Source organism: Xenopus tropicalis, chromosome 1, assembly GCF_000004195.4.
Source record: "Xenopus tropicalis strain Nigerian chromosome 1, UCB_Xtro_10.0, whole genome shotgun sequence".
NCBI lineage: Eukaryota > Metazoa > Chordata > Amphibia > Anura > Pipidae > Xenopus > Xenopus tropicalis.
In genome coordinates this window covers 70890442-70912805 of record NC_030677.2, presented here as the reverse complement: position 1 = coordinate 70912805, position 22364 = coordinate 70890442, and the positions used below count along the sequence as shown (strand labels likewise).

The 22364-nt window shown below is 36.7% G+C and overlaps 1 protein-coding gene across 5 annotated transcripts in view; it reads left to right on the top strand.

Moving 5' to 3' along the window:
* pde5a (phosphodiesterase 5A) overlaps positions 1-22364 on the top strand; it is a 107253-nt gene that overhangs the window by 75057 nt on the left and 9832 nt on the right. For 4 of the 5 annotated variants that reach the window (XM_031902313.1, XM_012966045.3, XM_012966026.3 and 1 more), the window contains 7 exon segments: positions 5330-5438; positions 6160-6244; positions 8530-8705; positions 10223-10282; positions 12781-12927; positions 13285-13410; positions 14901-14995. In XM_031902313.1, coding sequence (XP_031758173.1) covers positions 5330-5438; positions 6160-6244; positions 8530-8705; positions 10223-10282; positions 12781-12927; positions 13285-13410; positions 14901-14995 — 798 coding nt within the window. 5 annotated transcript variants of the gene reach the window in all.

Here is a 22364-nt window from a genome sequence, read left to right as displayed (position 1 = left end):
GCAGAAGATATATCTGATATCAGATAAAAAAATTGACTTTATTGTTTCCACCAGCCTGTGCAGTTGTGCATTTCATTTTTGATCCTTAATAAGGACTTTGTTCTGTTCTGTCCTGTTGCTTCTTTGCCAGTGAAAGAGTTAATGTTATTTTAGCAAAAGCTTTGATTTTCAAGTAATTGCATTTAACCCAGCTGCTTAAACATTTTTGTAGTGTGTCCTGTTAAAATTAGAAAGCTGTAAAGGAAAACAGTTGGAGTTTAGGATATGACCTATTGCCTCCTGTAGTGTGTGACTTCAGTGTCTTACAATATGTCAAACAATATTTATTTTGATATATAGTATTTGTATAACAGAGACATCTGCAGGCCAGGCAGCTTACGCTAAATAATCTGTAGAAATATGTTTTATGAAGACATAAAATTTGTCCTGTAAAATAACAGTTTAATGAGCCTTAACAATAACATTTTACAATGAAATTCTGCATTATCTCCTGCATTTTATATATTTGTGGCTTTGGTTTCTAAAAAGGTTCTATACTGTCAGTAACATGATTTTCACCTAGAGGAACAATCGTACAGTGCTTTGTAATAGCATGGGCAAATATTTGGTCCAGTCTAGTAACCCACAGCAACCAGTTAACAGCTTGTACTGACCTAGTGTAGATGAGAATAATAGAAGCAAACACAATGTTGGACTGGGGTACCTGGGGCCCACCAGAAAACCTCACAGCAGGGGCCCACTAATCACATAAGCGCACTTGCTGCTGTGCAAACCCTTCTACACTTTTCTCTCTTCTTAGTTTTTTATTTCTTCTCTCTCCTTCTTTTCTTCTCCTTCTATATGCTTTCCTTGCTTCTTTTTTGTCTTCGACTTTCCCTTTTGTCATGTTCTTCCTCTGCTCTTTTTTGGATATTTCTCCTATTCCCCCCCACTTTCATCTTCTCACACCTCTACGCTTTCCTTCTGCTCTCCATATTTATTCTCTTACGTTAATTTTTTCACCATCTCTTTTTATCTCACCTCCCCTTCTCTCTGCTTCATCTTATATCTACCTCTCTTATTTGTAATTGGACATAGCACTTGGTGGGGCCTGGGGGTCGCAGGCAGGTCGGCTGGGCCACAAGGCAGGATGGGGGAAGAAGGAAGAGAGGCGGGCCTAGCGTAAAAGTTAAAGATGGCTGTGCGATACAGAGTGGAACGCGCGGCCATCTTGAACAGTATTCACCTCAGCCCAGCAGGGAGGCGGGCGAATGGCAGGCAACTAGCAGGTGATTGGTGCATGTTTGGCAGGGCCCAGAGGAATTAGAAGGGATCGCAGAGTGTCAACAATGGTAGGGAGTATTGCAGAAGGGGCCCATCAGGATCAGGGCCCACCGGGTTTTTTCCCAGTCCGCCCCTGAGCAAACATCATTCTGAGTCACTGGCAGACAGCAATAAAAAATCAACTTACCCTTATCAGGAGCCATGTACTCCTTATATCAGGGGTCTCAAACTCGCGGCCCGCGGGCCATTTGCGGCCCTCGGTACAATATGTTGTGGCCCGCACCAACACCTTTTCAAAAGCAATGATTTGATCGTGATTTTTATTGCGATTCAAGGGATAATGCAAGGCACGGCGGGCGGGAGCTGCTGATTGCGGAAATTAGGAGCTAAGGAGCTAATTGTGCACACAGAACGTCTTCCCATAATAACTGTTATGATGGCATAACGTAATTTTCGCAATCAGCAGCTCCCGCCCGCCGTGCCTTGCATTATCCCTTGAAAGCCAATTTTTTGTGAAATCCCTTATGCGGCCCAGCCTCATCCTGACTTTGCCTCCTGCGGCCCCCAGGTAAATTGAGTTTGAGCCCCCTGCCTTATATGGTCTTTGGGCATATCATATAAAACCTCTATCCTAGATAGCTAACAAAACTTGATAAATTAAGTACATACATGTGCTACAGGGCATGCTACTGCTATAAAGGCTGAGCCTTTACTCATAAAATGTGTTGGCAACCCTTCAAGTATAAATTGCTGCCCGCCACTGCTTTTCAAATTAGTGTATTGCCTTTACATATTCATCATTGCACCAAGGAAAATCTTTGATACTCTGTAAGATAAAGCATACTATTCAAGGAACATCTTATGTGCATAATGTTCTCTAATATTTACCAAAAGTTTCACAAATGCAAAGATTTTTACCATCTGCGTATGACATCCATTTGACATTTCTGTTTTATAAAAAAAATGATCCATTTTCTGAACAGACATCTCATTATGCACAATTAAAGCACTTGCCAACCCAAGCAAGTCTCACTTGCAAGCATACTGATTTTTTTGCTGAAGCAATGTGATTGTCAATTATTAGCCATTCATCCACTCTTGTCAGGCTATTCAGTGGAGGTTTTGTAAGAACTGCAAGCTAAGCAGTGAATGAGTAGAAATGCTGAAGTAAGTTATATAGGGCAATGCAGATCTTACTTTCATCATGTTCCTGGAAAGGACTCTAAAAGTGACCTATATTATATCTTATTTGATATACTATGTTAAAGGAGAAGGAAAGACTAATAAAGAGTTAATCTCAAGCTGCAGGCATACCTTCAGTTCTCTCTATAGTGCCCTTAAGTCTCCCCATATTTCACCTGTTCAGATGATCAGAAGCCAAACAGGAAGAAAAAACACTGAGCTGTGTAAAGAAAGTTCCCATAATGCCTCACTCCTGCACCAAGAGCAAGACCGGTGTACATGCTTGGTTTGTAAAACTATGAGTAAGCTTCCTGCTGATTGGCTCAGATCCACTTTCCTAAGGGAGGGGAGGGGAGTTCTTAGCATTCTTGAGGGAGGGGGGAGCAGGAGAGGGGAGAGAGGAGAGAGCTGCTTGTCTGTGGCACAGGAATTACAGACACAACTAATCTTTTTTCAGAGGACTCAGAGCAGCGTTTCTGTGAGTGCTTATGGCTGTATTTACATAGACCTTTCTGATAAAGCTTAAGTGAATTTTTCCCAGACCTTTTATTCCTTGCCACCACTCTGGTCAGAACTGTGAGGTAAAAAATTTGAAGGCCCCTTGCAAAAAATCTGTTTGCTTTTAAATTACATTTTGGTATAATAGCAGTGGTATTCTAAGATAATTTGCAGTAGGTTTTAACTTTTTATTATTTGTGGTTTTCCAGTTATTTAGCTTTTTTTTTAAGCAGCTCTCCATTTTGGAATTTCAGCAGCTCTGTGGTTGCTAGGGTTCATCTTGGAAGTTAGGCAGTGGTTTGAATGAGAGATTGGGATATGAATAGGATGGGACCTGAATAGAATAATAAGGAATAATAATTAAAGGGGACCTGTCGCCCTAAGAAAAATTGCAAATTATTTGTCAAGCAAAATAAATCTTGTTTCCTTCAGTCTTGAAATTACACAATCTTAGCAAGCAGGCAGCTCCCATTTTGTTGACACTGTTATTAAGGCAACCTTTTTATCACCCCAAAATCTTGTGTATGTGCCAGAATGGGGACACGATTAGATGGTGAGGAGGGAGGGGGAAAGTGAGTGCTGAATGGGAAGTGAAAGAAGTTGTTTGCCCCGCCTCTATGTCTAGGGCATAGAGGTGGGGCAGGCAATTTAAGATAGACAGCTGGGATTTTTAAATGCCTTTATAGTGGGTATTGATGTGTTAATACAAAAATAATTTGTGTTTTCATAGTAAATTTGAAAAGGGCTTTAATTATACTGCTTTTTGTCTGGGTGACAGGTCCGTTTAAACATAAAATTGTAACCTTACTGAGCAATAGTTTTTAATCTGCCAGGGTCATTAATCTCTATTTAAGGCTAAAAAGATGTAGAAGAGGAAGTCAAATAATCTATAACTTTAAAAATAAATAATAAAAACCAGTTGCAAAGTTGCTAGGAATAGGTCATTCTAAAGTAAACTTAAATAGGTCATGCTAAAGTAAACTTAAAGGAGAAGGAAAGTCTAAGTCACTTGGGGGTGCCAAAATGTTAGGCACCCCCAAGTGATTTAAATCGCTTACCTTTTACCCCGGACTGGTGCCCCTGTACAAAGAGAAAAGCACCAGCCCGGGGTAGCAGCGATCGCTTCCTTGTTCGCTGTGCGTGCATGCGCAGTAGAGTGGAAAGCCGAACTTTGAACAGAGAAGTCGGCGTTTCACTCTACTGCGCATGCGTCTGTCCCGGACATTTGCCAGCAGCGCGAATAGGGAAGAAGGAAGCGCTCCCTACAGGTACCCCGGGCTGGTGCCCCTGTTAGGAGAAAACAGCAGCAGCCCGGGGTACAAGTGTCTGATCAATACCTTCACCAGAGGAGTAGTTCACCTTCATGTTAACTTTTAGTATATTATAGAACATATATGTCAAACCCAAGGCCCGGGGGCCAAATCCGGCCCACCTGGCTGTTTTATGTGGCCCTTGGTGAGTGTGTCTGACCATCCAGCCTGATCAATTTCCATTTTCCTTACATAGTAACTAAGACTAAGGGGTATATTTATCATGCTGTGTAAAAAGTGGAGTGAAGCATTACCAGTAATGTTGTCCAAGGCATCCAATCACTAATCAGATTTCAACAGTAGCAAAGCATCTATTGGCTGCTATGAGCAACATCACCGGTAATGTCTTACTCCACTTTTTACACATTGTGATAAATATACCCTTTAGTATCTTACTAAGTATATTAATAAAAAATTTGGCCCCGACTTAGCCTGTGTTTTAGATTTTGGCCCCCTTATGTGATTGAGTTTGACATCCTTGTTATAGAATGTCCTATTTGCTAGCAACTTTGCATTTGGTCATTATTAATTATTTTTTTACTAGTCTTTGTTTTATTTACCATCCTCTTCTACATATTTCCAGCTTTCAAAAGCGGTCATTGACCCTGGCAGCTTTTTGAGCTTACACTGTTATTATTATTGTTACTTTTTATTTATTATCTTTTTATTCAGCCCCTCTCCTATTCATATCCAAGTCTGTAATTTACACCACTGTCTGGTTGCTAAGGTAAACAACCATAGCGACCATATAGTTGCTGAAATTTCAAACTGGAAAGCATTTAAACAAAAAGCTAAATATCTCATCTCATGCCATCTGACTTCAGATCCACATTACATTGCATGTCACTGTGGGCAAGGTTTTGCAGTGATTTTTATCATTACTGATTTCTGCATGCAACTTGTTGTTATGTTATGTCTAATAAAGGCAAACTTGAACATGTAGGGAGATTTTGTACACTACATCTTCATAAAATTAATTATGACTTAATAATCACATGTTCAGTCTGTGTTGCCTCTAATGACCTTGATCCAAAAGCCCAGATTATTAAACAATGTTGTTTTTTTATCAATTTTAGGGAATATGATGTGAGCAAAATGAATTACATGTATGCACAGTATGTAGCAAATACAATGGAAGCAATTAACATTCCAGACATATGTAAGGACACAAGATTTCCATGGACAGTAAGTAACAAACATTTGCTAAAACATGATAATATAAAACTTGTATCATATCCAAGCAAAACTGATGTGAATTTGAATACATTTGAGACTGACAAGCATTCCTGTGTGACTGAAAAAGGATTATTTCCAGCAGTTTTTTATGAATAATGATATGTGTGGAAATAGAAATGGATTGTAAAATATTCACAATAACCTCAGCATAGGTAATATCAAATCAAAATAAGTTTAATAAAAACCATTTAGATGGACAATTGGGGGAATGTAATATAGGTTGCTAATAGAAAAAACGTTTGCAATGGGGCTAAAAAGTTGCATTGCAAACAATTTTGCCTTTGCATGAACATAAAATACCTTTTGTGATATAATCCAATGAATGGGTCCAATGATTACTTTGTTACCTGTGTTCAGCAGTGCTGTGCTCATGAGAGGATTTGGGGGGTGCACTAGAGCCCTGTATTTAGGCAGAGCTGCCTTGCACCCGCCAGCACAACACTCTGCACCTAGCACAAGGTTACAGATCCTCCTCTAGGTGCACACTCCAATCACAAGTGCCTTTTAAATGAGCACTAAGGGCATGCTTTTCTATCTGGGTCACAGTAAATGAAAAAGTGCAAATTTTCTTGTATCATCAATTTATTTCACAGTTAGTATAAAATGCCATGAAGGTGAATTCTTCACTTAAAGATAAAAAAACTTTTTCTTCTATTTTGCTTCTTGTTAGAACGGAAATGAAGAGAAGAATTTCAAGCATATTCAGAGTTTGCTTTGCTCCCCAATCAAGAATGCAAAGAAGAATAAAGTAATAGGTATTCATTTTGACTCATGATATTTCACACTGAAAGATAGCAGATAGATCCTAAATCAGGGGTGCCCGAATGTAGTCCTTGTGATCTACCAAAAGGCCAGATTTTCAAATCGTCTCAAAGCTAATGTTAATGTTCAAATTGCAGTCTGTGAATATTGATAATTTAAAATGCGACGCCAGGAAAATATAACTCTAGATTCTCTAGACTTCAACCCGTATTCCCCAACCTGCAGGCAACATTAGGACTGTGCGCCTTTAATAGTGACCACAGCTAAAAATCCTCATATTACACTGCTACTCTGTAATCATTGCAGGTACATGCTGCAGAAAGAACTGTTTTTTTTGCAGCATAAATCTACATCATACATTGTATATGTCACTGACATATTCAAATCAAATGGATGGCTAATTACCAATATAGATGTACCACGCATGGCTGCGCAGAAGCTAGTACTAAATGTTAGTTTTATATTGCATTAAAACGTACAATCGATATCCAAATGTTCATTGGAAAAAGACTAAAATCTAAACATGTGTATGGCAGGGACCCTAACCTTTTATACCCATGAGCCACATTCAAATAGAAAAAGGATTGGGGAGAACCACAAGCATGGAAAAAGTTCCTGGGGGTGCAAATAACAGCTATAATTGGCTATTTGGTAGCCCATATGTGAACTGGCAGCCTATAGAAGGCTCTGTTTGGCTTTACACTGGGTTTTATGCAACCAAAACTTGCCTCCAAGCCAGGAATTCAAAAATGGGCACCTGCTTTGAGGCCACTGGGAGCAACATCCAAGGGGTTAGTGAGCAACATGAATCACTGGTTGGGGATCACTGGTGTATGGCCACCTTTACAATGTGTGTTTTAAATATATTTCTGGTTTTAAAGAGGGGTAAGGTGACCTCCCTAATGTTAAAACCAATGCAGAATTATGTGCCTCTTTGCTTTGCAGCATGCAGGTTTTGTGTTACTAGTTCAAAAGGGTTCCTTTCAAAACAAACAGACATAAAATCTTCAATATTTTCTGCATGGCTGAAAACAAATTGAGACATGCTGCATAAATGTAGGATTGAAGAGATTAGCCTTTTTTTGGGGCTGATGTACATTGGGGTAAAGCTTGCTAGGCTTAATACAGTTATCAGATCATGTCTACAAAATTCAGCTAGAAGAGCCATCTAGTGCCATAAGTGATCTACTTTCTTTTCTCTCCAGCAATATAATACAAATAATTTAAACTAAATTGCTAAATATGGACTAACCTATGATCTGTAACAAAGAAATGCAAACCCTCGAAGCAAACTAAAGTACTTTAACAATTTATATTATTTTTTCTCTTGTTTTCAAGATATTTACAGTTTTTTCACTGCTAACATATTAAATTTAAAACAATAATATCATCTGCTGTTCATTGGCCTAATCAGTTTTATTCGCAGAAAATTAATTTACTGAGAAGAGGAAAGTATTGTGATGCTTCTAGTCTAGTGGGAGAGAAGAGTCATCTGACATTTCTCTAGTCACTTCTAAACAGCAACATGCAAGCCTTTTTTCTTCTAACTAAATCCATTTTCTGCTGACTGCTTCCATTATTTTAAGGGTTTATTTTTCTGATATGGGATATTTCACAACTTACACTGTTGCTTGCACTGGTTTCCCAATCTGGTTGTAACTTCACCTCCACAGGGCAGACTGAGCTGTCATTGGGAAGGAGTGCCAAGCTACAAATGCTGAAGATAATGTACATAGTAAAGTACATTTATTCAGGGGTTTGTTTGGAGGTGACAGACACAACAACAATATCAATTACATCTGTATTTAGTCTCAAATATTTTCAAACAGAGACAAATAGCATGCTATTTCAGGCAGGCATATGTGAATGTATATTGGATTTTGCTTTGGGGAGCTTAGGTGCCCCAAGACACAGTCTAAGTAAGGCTTTTGTATATGGTTATAAAATTACAAGGTCTAAAACTTTTCAAGCAGTATTCCACTGAAAGGTCTCCATACATATAGTTGGTATTGTAATAACAGGTACAAGATTTTCTACATTCCTAGTAACCCAACCAATCAGCAGACATCACAATTGGCTACTTGGTAGTTAGCATTGTTCCTTTCCAGCACTGAGTTTGATTCAGACACGGACACTGTCTGCAAGGAATTTGTACGTTCTCCTTTTTTCTGTGTGGGCTTTTTCTTTCTTTTATGAAAGAATCAAGAACCCCTGGTATACATATTATACATGTTGCTAAATAACATTTCTCACTGAATAATAAATTCTTTTAATGAAGGAGTCTGTCAACTTGTAAATAAGGTGGATGAAAACTCTGGCAAAATTAAAGCATTCAACAAAAACGATGAACAGTTTCTAGAAGCCTTTGCCATATTCTGTGGCTTGGGAATTCAGAACACCCAGATGTTTGAAGTTGTGGAGCGTGCGATGGCCAAACAGATGGTGACATTAGAGGTGAGCCCACAGTAATGGGATTGTTTCTTGGCATTCTACTCTTGTGCATACACGCCTTTTAACTGCTAGCCAGTGTTTTCCATATACTCTTCTCAAAAATCTTCAGTCATGTTTTTTTTTTAGTTTGTATAAAAATTCCAGTCTCCATCTGTTATTTACTGAAAAATCAAACTTTTTTACATTTAATGTTCCGCAAAATTTCATTTTACATGTGATGGTGAAAATTTCTTAAACATTTGCTTTCTTTGGAGGAAACAACTGAAACTGGCCAGTTTGAATAGGTATGTTTCCGTAAGATTATTAGCGCAGTTATGAAGTTGTGCAAAATCCTCATAGGCTTGTTACCAAAATTTGGAACTTATTGCGCTTTGTATTACAATTCAGTCAGAGGTGTATAAATAAAGTGCTTGGGACCAAGACAGCATCCTTGTGTTGTGCCAGTGCTAGTTAAGATTATAGTAAACAAGCAATTCCCTATCTCAACAATCTGTGGTCTGTTAGTGAGGACACTATCTAAACAAACTGTGGTCTACTAGCGTAGAAATCTAGAATGCCGTTGCAATACTTGTGAGGCAGAATAAGATTTGCTAATTTGTAGATGAGTTTGATTGAATTTATGGTATTGAAAGCAGAACTGTAGGCAAGAAAGAGCATTCAGAGATTCTGTGGATCTGAATTGAAGTGGAAAAATGGAGCTGATTCAGGTGAGAACTGATTTTTCAAGGTTCTTTATAACAACTTGTTAGGCCTGCGGTCATTGATGCAGTCAATTTTAGATTTCTTTGGGACATGTATAATCATGGAGGCCTTAAAACAGCATGCTACTAAGGCTGGCTCAGCTGCTCTAAGTCTGCAGGGTTTTTTTTTGCAGGCTGAGAAAAGTAGAATTACTCTCTGTAGACGGAGAGCAGTGGAACAAACACTCCATGTTGCTTTAATGATACATTGAATATGCCTGCGTAGGCTTTATGTAGCTGATATGCACAGATTTGAAGGCCTTTTGGAGACACTCGGCCTGGTTCTGTAGCTATATGAGGATTGACCTTTTTGAAAGATTGAAAGTTCTGCTTGGAAAACTGAAGGAAAGGGTCTGTTGGTGTTATTTCAAATCTCACATAGTTGTTGATCTTTTAGAAACCTATCATTCATATGTAGCTGCTTTTATTTTGCGTGTGTGCTAGTCAAAATTGGTGGGTGCTGCCTGCTGATACAATAGGGATGGGCATGGGTAAACACAAAGACCCCTAGTGCTGTAGCATATATAAATGACCCTTCATGTATTGACACAGGAATCAAGATGATGTTTTTAATGTTGATCATGCACCCTGCACCAAACAACCATGGTATAACACTCAAGCAGCCATTCCATATATATTCCCTTGGAAAAGTTTACAGTGGTCACCCAAGGTCAACCTTTGCTACTGGTCTTGAAAAGAAATGAAAAGATTACTTTGCTAATTGAATTCCTTGCTTAGTACAATTTAATTTTGAATAACCAGAGTTTTGTTTTGGTGTAGATTCTTTCATATCACGCATCTGCTGCTGAGGAAGAAACAATGGAGCTGCAGGTAACAGCGGTAAAAGCATTTTATTTCCCTATATAGAATACTTGAATGGAAAGCACCTATGGCAGTTTTCTGTAAAAGCAAGTATCAAAGTATAAGTTCACCATGTGACACTGACAATCATATATAATTCAGTGGATAATAGTTGATTTTACCTTGTAAATTACAAAGCCCTATGTCTGAATTCATTGGATATTAAATGAATGCTCCATGTTAATGTATAGCATGTAAATCATGCACAATAAGTGCAGTTGAAAAAGGACATATGGCCACTGAGATCCAATCCATCCACCACATCTTGATTAGGTTTCTTTTATGCTTCTTTTTTTCAAGCTAAACCATTAATGAAGTTTAGATTAATCTGAAATGTTTCGTCTTTGTTTATTTACTGATGGGAGCCGATCACTTTGCCATAAAGCCAAAGTGTTATCTCATCCAAGACTCTTTAAACAAATTATATTACAGTGAGCAGCTGCCTCCAAGACTGGTATCCAGTAATATGCTTGATTAGATCTCCATCTGTTATTTATATAACATTTTTTAATCTAGTCCTAGTCTGCTAATTGCATTTACACGTTGGTTAGGTGAATGTTATTTTTGTAAAATTTAAAGGCACCTTCACTTTGCTCTAAAAAACTTTACTATCTCCCAGAGAATAATAATATTACTTTAGTACAAACAATCCTTCATAAAACCTTGCTGCATGGCTGTAATAGTTTTATACCTATATTTGATATAATTATGAATAGCAAACTTTCCCGACTACTAAAAAAAACTTTTTGTATGTTATAGAATGGCTAGTTGTTAGCAATTTTTCAGTTGGTCTTCATTTATTTTTTATCATTTTTTGAATTATTTTCTTTCCTCCTCTGACTCTTTCCAACTTTAAAAAGGGGGGCACTGGCTCTGGAAGGTAAAAAAATATTGGCTGTTTAAGGCTACAGTGTCATTGCTTTGTTACTTTACTTTGTTTCGTTACTTTATTACTTATCTTTCTATTCAGATCCACCTCTATTCATATCCCAGTTTCACATTCAAACCACTGCATGGCTGTGAGGGTAATTTGGACCCTAGCAACCACATAGCTGGTAACATTCCAAACTGAAGAGTTGCTGAATAAAATGATAAATAATAAAAATAAAGACCATTTGCAAATTGTTTCAGAATAGCACTCTCTACAACATGCTAAAAGTTAAATCAAAGGTAAACAACCCCTATATATGCTATACCTATTTTTACCTCTTCCATTTTAAACCAGATTAGTAGTATTAGTTCTAATATAGTAGTATATATAGTTTTTTTTCTGCTAAACACAACATAAAGGCTTTTTTTTAACATCAGTGACCAGTTTTTTTAAAGAATGTGTGACATGTCATTGATTCACTTTTGACATTTATCTTTCTTTTTGCTTGAGTTATCAGCAGTGTTTGTTTTTTCACTAGCTGTGGATTGAAGGCTGAGTCTATATAATAGCAAATCAACTCTACTGTCAGAGACTATTGAACATCCAATGTCCAAATGTGTATTTCAACAATATCCGTTATCAACTTTAAAGGGGGTAGCTCACCTTCAAGTTAACTGTTAGTATGTTATAGAATGGCCAATTTTAAGCAACTTTTAAATTGGTCTTTTTTATTATATATAGTTTTTGCAATTATTTGCTTTCTTCTTCTGACTATTTCAAGCTTTCAAATGAGGGTCACTGACCCCAGCAGCCCATATACTATTGCTCTGTAAGACTCTAATTTTATTGTTGTTGTCATTTTTTTATTACTTATCTTTCTATTTAGGCCCTTTCTTACTAATAGTCCAGTCTCTCTTTCAAATCACTTCCTGGTAGCTAAGGTAAGAAACCCTAGCAACCAAATAGCTGGTGAAATTCCAAACTGCAGGGCTGATGAATAAACACCTAAATAATTAAAAAACACAAATAAATAATGACCACCAACTGCAAATTGTCTAAGAATATCACCCTCTACAACATACTTAAAGTTACTGTAATTCAGAGTTGAACAACCACTTGCAATATGTCATAAATGCTGAGCTTATTTGCTGTCTTTTATCTCTGCCTAGAAAGACTGTAATGAGAAAATGTAACCTATTTTATATTTAGAAATATAGCACTCACATAAGCAAAATGCATTCCCATATGTATAGGAGACCAGTAATTACAGTATGAATAAGATGCATGATTTTATTTTATAATGTATTGAAGTAGAATGGTATTGGGACCAAAGTTGCTGCTAGAACACAATGATAAAATTCCCCCGATGACACTTTCCAAAAAGTGGCCTAGACTCTTTGGTTCTTTGCAATACGTTTTGTTTCCTCTTACCAGAGCCAGTATAAATATGCTTAGATGGTATATCATGCTAATTGTGACCAGGTCAGTTTAATGTGAATTTCCTATGCCAAAAGATGATTTTATTATGCATACAGAGGCATTTCTAAAAGCTTACATGTGAGTTTTCTGATAGCTTTGGCTAATTAACGTTTCTTGTTTCTTAAAGGGAGCCATTGTGCCATCTGCACAATCGCTTAAACTGACAGAATTCTACTTCAGCGATTTTGAGCTTTCTGACATGGAAACCACATTAGCCACAAGCCGAATGTTCACAGACCTCAACCTTGTGCAGACCTTCCAAATGAAATATGAGGTAGGGACACTGTAAAAAAAATATGCTCCTGAATGGAGCTTAGCTTTGGGGATTTAAAACAGTTTGTGACTGCAAATGTTCTGTTTATGCCAGCCAACCCTACACAACAGTAATGTTATTGAAGGCACACAACACATTCAAAAGCAACCATGAAAGGTCCTGTCTGTTCTGGTCACATCAGTTTCGAAGTGCTGTAGTTCCAGTTACGCATAGACACATTCTGTCACTTACGTAATCATTGTATTTTATGTCTCTTATTTATATCTCTGCATTTTGCCAACTCTTTTCCACCATTAATAAATCAAATTAACTACATCAGTAACAAAAATGCAACTGTTTTTATGTTTTCATCAAAAGACCCTTTGCCGGTGGATCCTGAGCGTGAAGAAGAACTATAGAAAAAATGTTGCATATCACAACTGGAGACATGCCTTTAATACAGCCCAGTGTATGTTCGCAGCCCTGAGAACTGGCAAAATTCAGGTAGATCCAAGGGACAACTAAGTTATTTATTATCATTTTTGTACATGGGCCCTCATTTCATGAATCATATAAACTGTTTATATACAGGAAATAATGTACTGTACATCTTGCTGCAATATATAAGAATATAAGATGTTACTAAATCCATGACTATACAAAGTCACAAACGCTAGTGATTTGATATAAGGCATACAAATTGGAGATACATCTAATTATTTTACAGTAGGGGGTACATTTCTTTCTAAAATAAAGTTTCAATGAGCATTAGATACAATTGGCATTAGTAAGCATCAATAACCAATGCAATCACTAAGCACAGTTTATAAGGTAATTTCTTGCAGATTATTTTTGGCTTTCATATATTAAAATATATATACCTAAAAAGATTAAGAGAGTTCTGGGTATAGAAAATCCAACCTGGGACAGGGCTGCTGCAGCATTGGGCTCCTTAGTTAATTCTTGTCTTAAGCTGTCTCTGCAAGGAGTCTGTATGTGCTCCCTGTATTGTATCTGAGTGGGTTTTTTACAGGTACTCATGTTTCCTCCCACACTCCAAAACATACAAGCAGGTGAATTGGTTCCTGCAATAAGTATGAATGTCATAGGGACCTTAGAGTGTAAGTTTTCTTTGGCAGGGATTGATGTGACTTATGTAGAATCTCTGTAAATATATTAGCACATTTGTGGAAATTTGTTTCTTCAAATTCTGAAAAACATAAAAATAAGAAAAGTTTTAGTAAATCTGCCTCAGTGTGGCGTCCACTGCATCACTGTATTTTTTTATTTTCTGCTATATATATATAGCACTGACACATTTCCACAGCACTTTACAGGGATTATACATAATTTACATCAGTCCCTGCCCCAGCAGAATTTACAATCTAAGGCTCAAATCACATTCACACACAGTAGGGCCAATTTTGTTAGGGTTTTTAGGCTAATAAGCTAGACACCAGTGTCTGACACTCACTAGACAGTTACAAGTGATATTGCTATTTACTTATGCTCACTCACCTGCATTGCATTATAATCACAACAGAAAAATATAATAAGGGAAAATATTTACTGTATATAAGTAAGTAATCGAAGTAAGTCATCAACGAAGTCATTGTGTATTTTATATGTGCATTAAAACATACAGACCTGGGATATTCTCTCTCTCTATATATACATATATTATTATAGAATTATTAAGTATTTATATGTTAGTATGAATGGGGGCTTTTGTACTTAAATAATTTAAGCTGAACTGTCTAAAACAGACTTCAGGGAAGCAAAGCCCAGTGGCCAAATATCTTGTTTGAATTAAGGTTCCATCAGATATGGAGCTTCACTAGTTTTAATAAGTAATAAAATCCCTGAGCATTGCATGTTGTTTAAATGTCCTCATAGGTAAATTTCACATATAACAAAATATGTAACAATCATAAATTCAAAGGGGAGAAATTATTACTTAATAACATAAAATGATTGTAATTTTTCTCTTTAAGGGTAAGCTAAATGACCTAGAAATCCTTGCACTGATGATAGCCACCTTGAGCCATGACTTGGACCACAGAGGAGTTAACAATTCTTTTATACAGAGGTAAGTTAAAAATGCAATTAAAACTGAGATACAGTTACTATTATCAAAGGCCAACAAAACCAATGATTCTAAAGAGAAAGGTATTTTAAGCTCCTACCTATGCAATACCTGAACCATAATCACTTTAAATGCTACTTAAATGTCTTTGAACATGAGTATGGTTCTTAGTTTAATCAATGTGTCCTATGTGGGTCAGGGCTACACAGCAGCAAGTATTTCCCTAGCCTGTGATTATTTTTCCTTCTTGAATAAAGCAGAAAATAGTTATGGGTGCAAATACTGTATGTGTGGTTAAATGGATGCGCTGCAGACAGTCTCTTGCCAGGATGGAATTATTATTTTAAAGCCAAGAAGAGAATGACACAAGTGAATGCCCTCTCTTGTTCTTCTAAAATAAAATGTATCAATGGCTAAATAGCTGCACAGCATTTTTTTATTAATTATTATTTGCACTCTTAAAAATACATTTAAACACTGTATTTGTATTCCATTCTTTGTGCTAGCACTATCCTGTCTGTTGGATGTTTTTCAGTAGCAATTCCTGTAGCTGTTGGCTGCACTACACAGCCTGCCTGTATACCTGTGTAAAAAATGTATTGGCTTCTCAACACCAAGGGGAATGCTCATGCTCAATGACTCTCTGACCTTTTAATGGGTTTTTCAGATTTCAAGACATTGCATAATAAAATAAATATGTAATATTTCATGCATTTGTTTTTGCCGGGGCTGCTAGTTAGACATTTAAAATCTTCTACTGTAACTAATCTTATATAATTTGACTTCACTGCATTATGGTGTGATGACTTGTACAATATCATAAAAAGCCATGAAAGTTTTCTAAAGTGCCATGATATAAAACGCAACACATATTGTGGTTTGTAATGTAATATACCAAATTGAGTCAGTAGTGCTTTATAAGTGTATAGTGCACTGCAATAGAAACTAAAGCCCTCTGTTGTCATTGTTCTTCTAAATGCAGTTACTGATATACACATCATGACATGTGCGGCAGAAAGACCCAGAAGGAACTTGGGCAGGAAACCAAATTGCCACAATGAACTATAATCATTAACATGAGACCAGGCCTCTCTGTGGTTGGAAAGTTATGTTAGCATTAGGAACTGAAAGCACAATAACAAGGAATATTTTTGCGTTACTAATAAACACTCTAAGTGCTATGGTGATGGCATTTTTATTTTTGTAAAATGGAATAAGGTTGGGTAACTGCATAACTAAAAGCAAATATTTTTCTGTTCTGCTCCATTAATCCTGTCTGGCTCCCCCAATTCATTTCACCTTATGTTTAAGCAGTAAAAAATAGCAAGGACAACCATTACATTCTAGCATTTGCACTGGCCGAGCCTAGGTATTTGTTATGTTTCATGTCAACATTTTATTCTCTATCCCTTTTTTTAGTAGAAGCTCACAAAATATTTCAAAATTATACCTGGACACATACAGCACTTATGTTGAGCTCTGTTTACATTTGTCTACAAAGGAGAACTATCAGTTTTCCTAAATTGATGTATGTTTAGACAGCTAAATTAGTAAAATTGTTAAAGGGGTTGTTCATCTTTCAGTTAACTTATAATATGATGTAGATGTGGTTTGAATGCAAGACAGGAATATGAATAGAAAAATAACTTATAAAATGTAACAATAACAATAAAACTGTAGCTTCCCAGAGTTTTTTGGTTGCTGGGGTCAGTGACTCCCAATCGAAAGCTACAAGGAGTTAGAAGAAGACTGCAAATAATTAAAAAAAACTCTTAAAAATAAATAATAAAGACCAACTGAAAAGTTGTGTAGAATTGAGCCATTTGATAACATACTAAAAATTAACTTAAAGGTGAACCACCACTTTAACTAGTGAATTGTTCTGGTTGGCTATAGTTACATAGTTAAGTTGGGTTGAGAAAAGACCAAAGTCCACGAATTTAAGCCTCTCCAAGTGAACCCAGTACACACATAAAGCTATGCTGACCTATCTATACACAAACTTTATACATAAACTATATATACCAACATCAATACTAATTGTAGATTTTAGTATCATAATAACACAATAGGCTGATTGGAGTTTTTTACACTAAGAACAAAAATACTGCTAAAAAAGGAACAAATTACCGACACTATGTTATCCATGGGCCAACTAAATGAGTATCCACATGCCCACTGCTCACACCTTTTGTATTTGGTCTGAGGTGGATAGACTGTAAACAAACTGTAAAGTCCTTAGGACATGATCTTCTCCCCGTGTCACTGAATCTTCAGGCTAGGCAATAAATATTTACTGAAAGCTATCTGCACAATAGTCACCCTATTTCTTGGCACATATGATGCTGCTATTCTACCAACACAGTTTTCAAAAATAATAAGTCTACATTTTGGCTTTATTGTGTATGTACACTGAGATTTGCCATCTAGGTGATACCATCCTTACTAGGGATTTTTTGGGCAATGATCCCCCTCCTCTTGAATTGTGGGCTATTCTTAAAGTGAATACCCCCACCTCATTTATCCTTATGTAGTAAGTTAAATTAGAAAAAGACTTGTATTACTTTCCAAAGAAGAAGTTTTTATAAAGTAGAGAAATTAATTGGTGTAGCGGTGAGGTTATATTGTCTGTGCTTATGTGCAATTTAAAAGGAAATGTGTGTTTACTGTAGCTGATGGGAATTACATGGCAAAGGATTTGGGTGGCAAGTCGTTGCTTTATGAAAATAAATTGAATGATGAGATAATTAACATCCCTTTCTAGATCTACGTGGGCTATACTGTCAGGAAAACTTGGCAGATAAGGAGCTGACCCTGCTGTAGGGGATATAACCCTTAGGGCATCACATCTGTCATCCCAGGTGGGCTTAGATTTTTAAGCTGCACCTGATTTAACAAATTAATCCCTTTTTCTCCATCTGGCAAATTTGCAGTAAAAATATGGAGAAAATGTTCTGTACCCTCTGTAATCTATATCCTTGTACTGTAATGCCTTTTTGCCGGGAAATAAAAGAAATAGAAAGCCTGCTTTTAAAGAGGGTGTAAATTCCTTTTTAAACTAGGATTTGCTGCAGTCAAAGTTTGTATCAGATTGTTGTTTCATTTGGCCTGCCAAATAAAATCATCCCTGTGCAAATGTGTAATTACAAAAGCCAGGAAATTTGCTTTAAACCCTGTTTGGAACTAGGCTAAAAACAAATTAAGAACCCCCTAATATGCTAATTTCACATTTAACGAAGAAAAGTTCTGCTGTTCCTTATTTTACACAGAGAGCAGGGGATGAATAGAGTAAATATCTAGAGCAATCATGCACAGCTCCGATCGTCCAGGGACAGAGAGGGCTTGTACATAAACAGATGTATTAATAAACTGGTCATTTCATTGACTGAGTTATTGATGTTCCTAAATTCTGGCTGTTGGGTGTAATTTGTTAGGGGATTTTTCTGCATAGACTGTATATGACAGCAAATGAAATTGGTTAGTAAACTACATGAGCTCCACAATAGTAAGTTCATAAATACAATGTGATACATGTGATTTTGTGGTGCAAAGAATTCCTAAGAATTCTGTACTCTAAAAAGCACTATATAAGAATAAGTTCTATGTTGTATGCATACCTTTTTTTTACCGTTTTTAAAGATTACATACAGGTATTCTAGATAAGGAGTCTTACTGTACTTTGTACCATCATGCTTTAAATCTGCTAAAAAAATAATTTAAACATAAAATAAACCCAATAGAATTATTTTGCCTGCAATAAGGATAATTATGTCTTAGTACAATGTACTGTTTTATTATTACAGAGAAAAGGTAACCATTCAATTTGACTTTGAATTAAAATAGAGTCTATGGGAGATGTCGTTTCTGTAATTCAAAACTTGGATAATGGGTTTCTGGATAAGGGATCCCGTTCTAAGAAAATAAGAACATTATAAATGATCTGCTATGAGGTACCATTATCCAAAATATCCCACTTTAAATGCAGGGACCCAAAATTAAGGTATCCTGTCTGGCAGTTGTAGGTATCAAAAGAACAGAATGTTCTGGCCCTCAAAGTCAGATGACAGACTTAGAAGTGGGTACAAGAACGTACAAACACTTTAACCTGCTATGCCCATAGCATGAGCCATACTGGTGTTATCTGTGGAGAGTGTGCATGTGTGTTTCCCATTTGTGGAAGATACATAACTATATTTTGTATTTTATATTTGTTGACAGAATAGTGGCTTTTGCCCTGTAGAGGCTGTTTTAGTAAAAATCATATTTTTAAATATTTACAGGGGATGTTTACATTTGGACAAAAGTCCAAAAGTGAACAGCCCATAAAATGAAAAACATTTTTCGAATGTTGATTTTTTTAAAGTGAAGGTTTTTTCAAGAACAAACTTCCCATTCCTTGTCTGCTTGGTTTCCTGATTCTGCCCCCTGCAGAATGCCAAAAAATATTAAGCACTGCAAATTAAAGTGATGTACATAGTAGCACTAGTTTCCAAACATACTACTTCATCATCCTGTTGGCAGGGTCCACTGTCTCTAACAAGGGGTCAGTGACCCCCCAGCTTGTTTCTTTAGGACTGAAATGATAAAAAAATGTTTGTAATGACATAGGCTATTCACATTCAGACATTTGTCCTAAAAGTGAACATCCCCAGTATAGGCCACAATTCAGGGGCTAAATGCATCTTACCACCACCATATAGCACCAGCTTTTAAAGTTGAAAAAGTATTTCTGGAGACTTTTCTCATCATCATATATTTGGTGACAACCACCTAAAGTAAAAACCAATAGAGTAAATTTTCAATTTCAGATATGTAACTCAGAGATAGCAACACTTGCAGCTTACACTTAGGGGGTGATTTTTCACGATTTGAGTTTTTTATTTTGTGCTAAAAAAAACCCAAAATCAAATTATGATTTAAAAACTCGAATGTCTGGTATTAATTAGATGCAAAAAACCCGAAAACTTGAATGTAAAACTTCGCCATCTAAGCTTGCAATTTTAAATAGAAGTCAATGGGAGATGTCCTAAGGCAAAGTCAAGCCATATTTTTAATTCGAGATATTCGAGTTTCCGAGTTCTATTTGAGTTTGTAAACTAGAAAATTCAAAGTATTCAATTTTTTTTATTCAAACAAATTTACATTAATAAACAAGCATTCAAAATGCGGGTTTATTTGATTTATAAATACAAACTTGAAATCACAAAATTGAAAATTGATAAATAATCCCATTAGAATTGTATTAATGTAAAGGCCCGAGTACACCATCCTCCAGTCATGTTAATAACATCTTTAATTCCTTGAAAAAAAGGTCATCACCTTCTCTTGTTATATGATAGCTTCAGTTCCTGTTATGAAAATAAAATAAAAGTGCCATTTTAGTTCATAGTGTAAAGTGTAAAGCTGCACATTAAAGTCCCTTTTACAAGTGAACTTTGTGTACTATAGTGCCCTCTAGTGGTACATATACTGTTTTTTAAAGGCAATGTGTGCAACTGTGCAAATAGCAGAACAAGTTTAAAAATGTCTTTTTTCATCTGTGTTTACTTTAAAGCAGTGGGTTATATATATACTGCCAATGTCAAAATTGCTGGTTCAAAAAGATCAGGAAAAAAAAAAGCATCCATTAAAGGCGCTTACCAATTTTGACAAAATTATTTATGTATAAAATGCTCTTGGTCTTTAAACCCAGTCACATTAAACAACAAATGCCTTTAAGAGGGGCCTGGATGAGTTCTTGAACAATCAGAATATCCAAGGCTATTGTGATACTAATATCTACAGTTAGTATTAGTAGTTGTATATATAGTTTATGTATGTGAGTGTATAGATTGGTAGGTGTGGGTTGTGTGTGCTGGGTTTACTTGGATGGGTTGAACTTGATGGACTCTGGTCTTTTTTCAACCCTATGTAACTATGTAACTGTATCTGAAATACTGCTGGAGGCCTAAAGTTGTTTTATGCGCAAACAAGTAGAAATAATCAATTGCCTTTAAAATGACAATACAGTCATTCTGTCCCTTGGACGTCAATGGAATTGTGCAAAAAATGTTTTCTTATTGTTCAACATGACTTTTATGAAGAATCAACTTCTTCAAAGGCGTTTTCCAGTCCAGTGGAATGAGTTCACTAGAATCAGTTGAAATTGCTGAATCTTTCATAGAGCTATTAATACAGCCATGTTACAGAATAAAATATTGGAAAGACACCCAATTGCCTGAATCTTTGTAAAGGTGTATGGATAAAGAAAAGGTGTTATTTAAGTGCTGCTCATTTATTACAGATTATACCTGTAATGCTGCAGTTTCCCCATTTGGGAGTTTTGCCTCTGAGGATGATAGCCCGGCACTGTAACAATAGTGGGCACAATAACTTATTCACTTATTCTTATTCACTCTCTTATAATATCTCGCCTGGACTACTGTAACTCCCTATTAATTGGCCTTCCCCTCTCCAGTCCATAATGAATACTGCTGCCAGGCTCATACACCTCTCCAACCGCTCCTCCTCTGCCATGCTGCTCTGCCAATCCCTGCACTGGCTTCCCCTACCATCCAGGATAAAATTCAAGCTATTGACCCTCACATTTAAAGCAGTCCATAACTCTGCCCCACCCTACATCTCTGAACTCATCTCTAGGTACCATCCAACCCGCTTGTTACGCTCCTCTACTGACCTGCTCCTCAACTCCTCTCTCATTCCCTCCTCACACGCTCGCATTCAAGACTTTGCAAGGGCTGCCCCCCTTCTCTGGAATTCGCTCCCACAAACTGTCAGACTTTCTCCCAATCTCTCTGCCTTCAAGAAATCTCTAAAAACACATTTATTTAGAGAGGCTTACCCTAATCTAGTTTAGCAATACCCTGTGCCACACCTCTCACAACTCTGGTCATGCCCATTCCCACACCTTGTGTCTCAACCCTTTCTCCTTGTAGATTGTAAGCTCTTTTGGGCAGGGCCCTCTTCACCTCTTGTATCGTTTATTGATTGCTTTATATGTTACTCTGTATGTCCAATGTATGTAACCCACTTATTGTACAGCGCTGCGGAATATGTTGGCGCTTTATAAATAAATGTTAATGTAATGTAATGTAAAGTCTTTATTCTGGCCCTTTGGCCAAAAACAAGTTGTACACTACTCCAGCTTAACTCAGCCACAGTTATTGTTTGAAAAAGCAATAAGTATCATCACTACCTCCAGACAGGGGCAATATTTATCTCACAAGCTCCACTTCTTGGCCTGTACTGGCATCCAGGCAGCAGCATCTTTTTCTGGTGGGCGTTAATTAAACATTTTCAGTGTTTTTAATTAAAATTATTTTTTAATGTAATTGCCATTAAATGTAGTGTTTGTACCTTTCTGCAGTGCTTC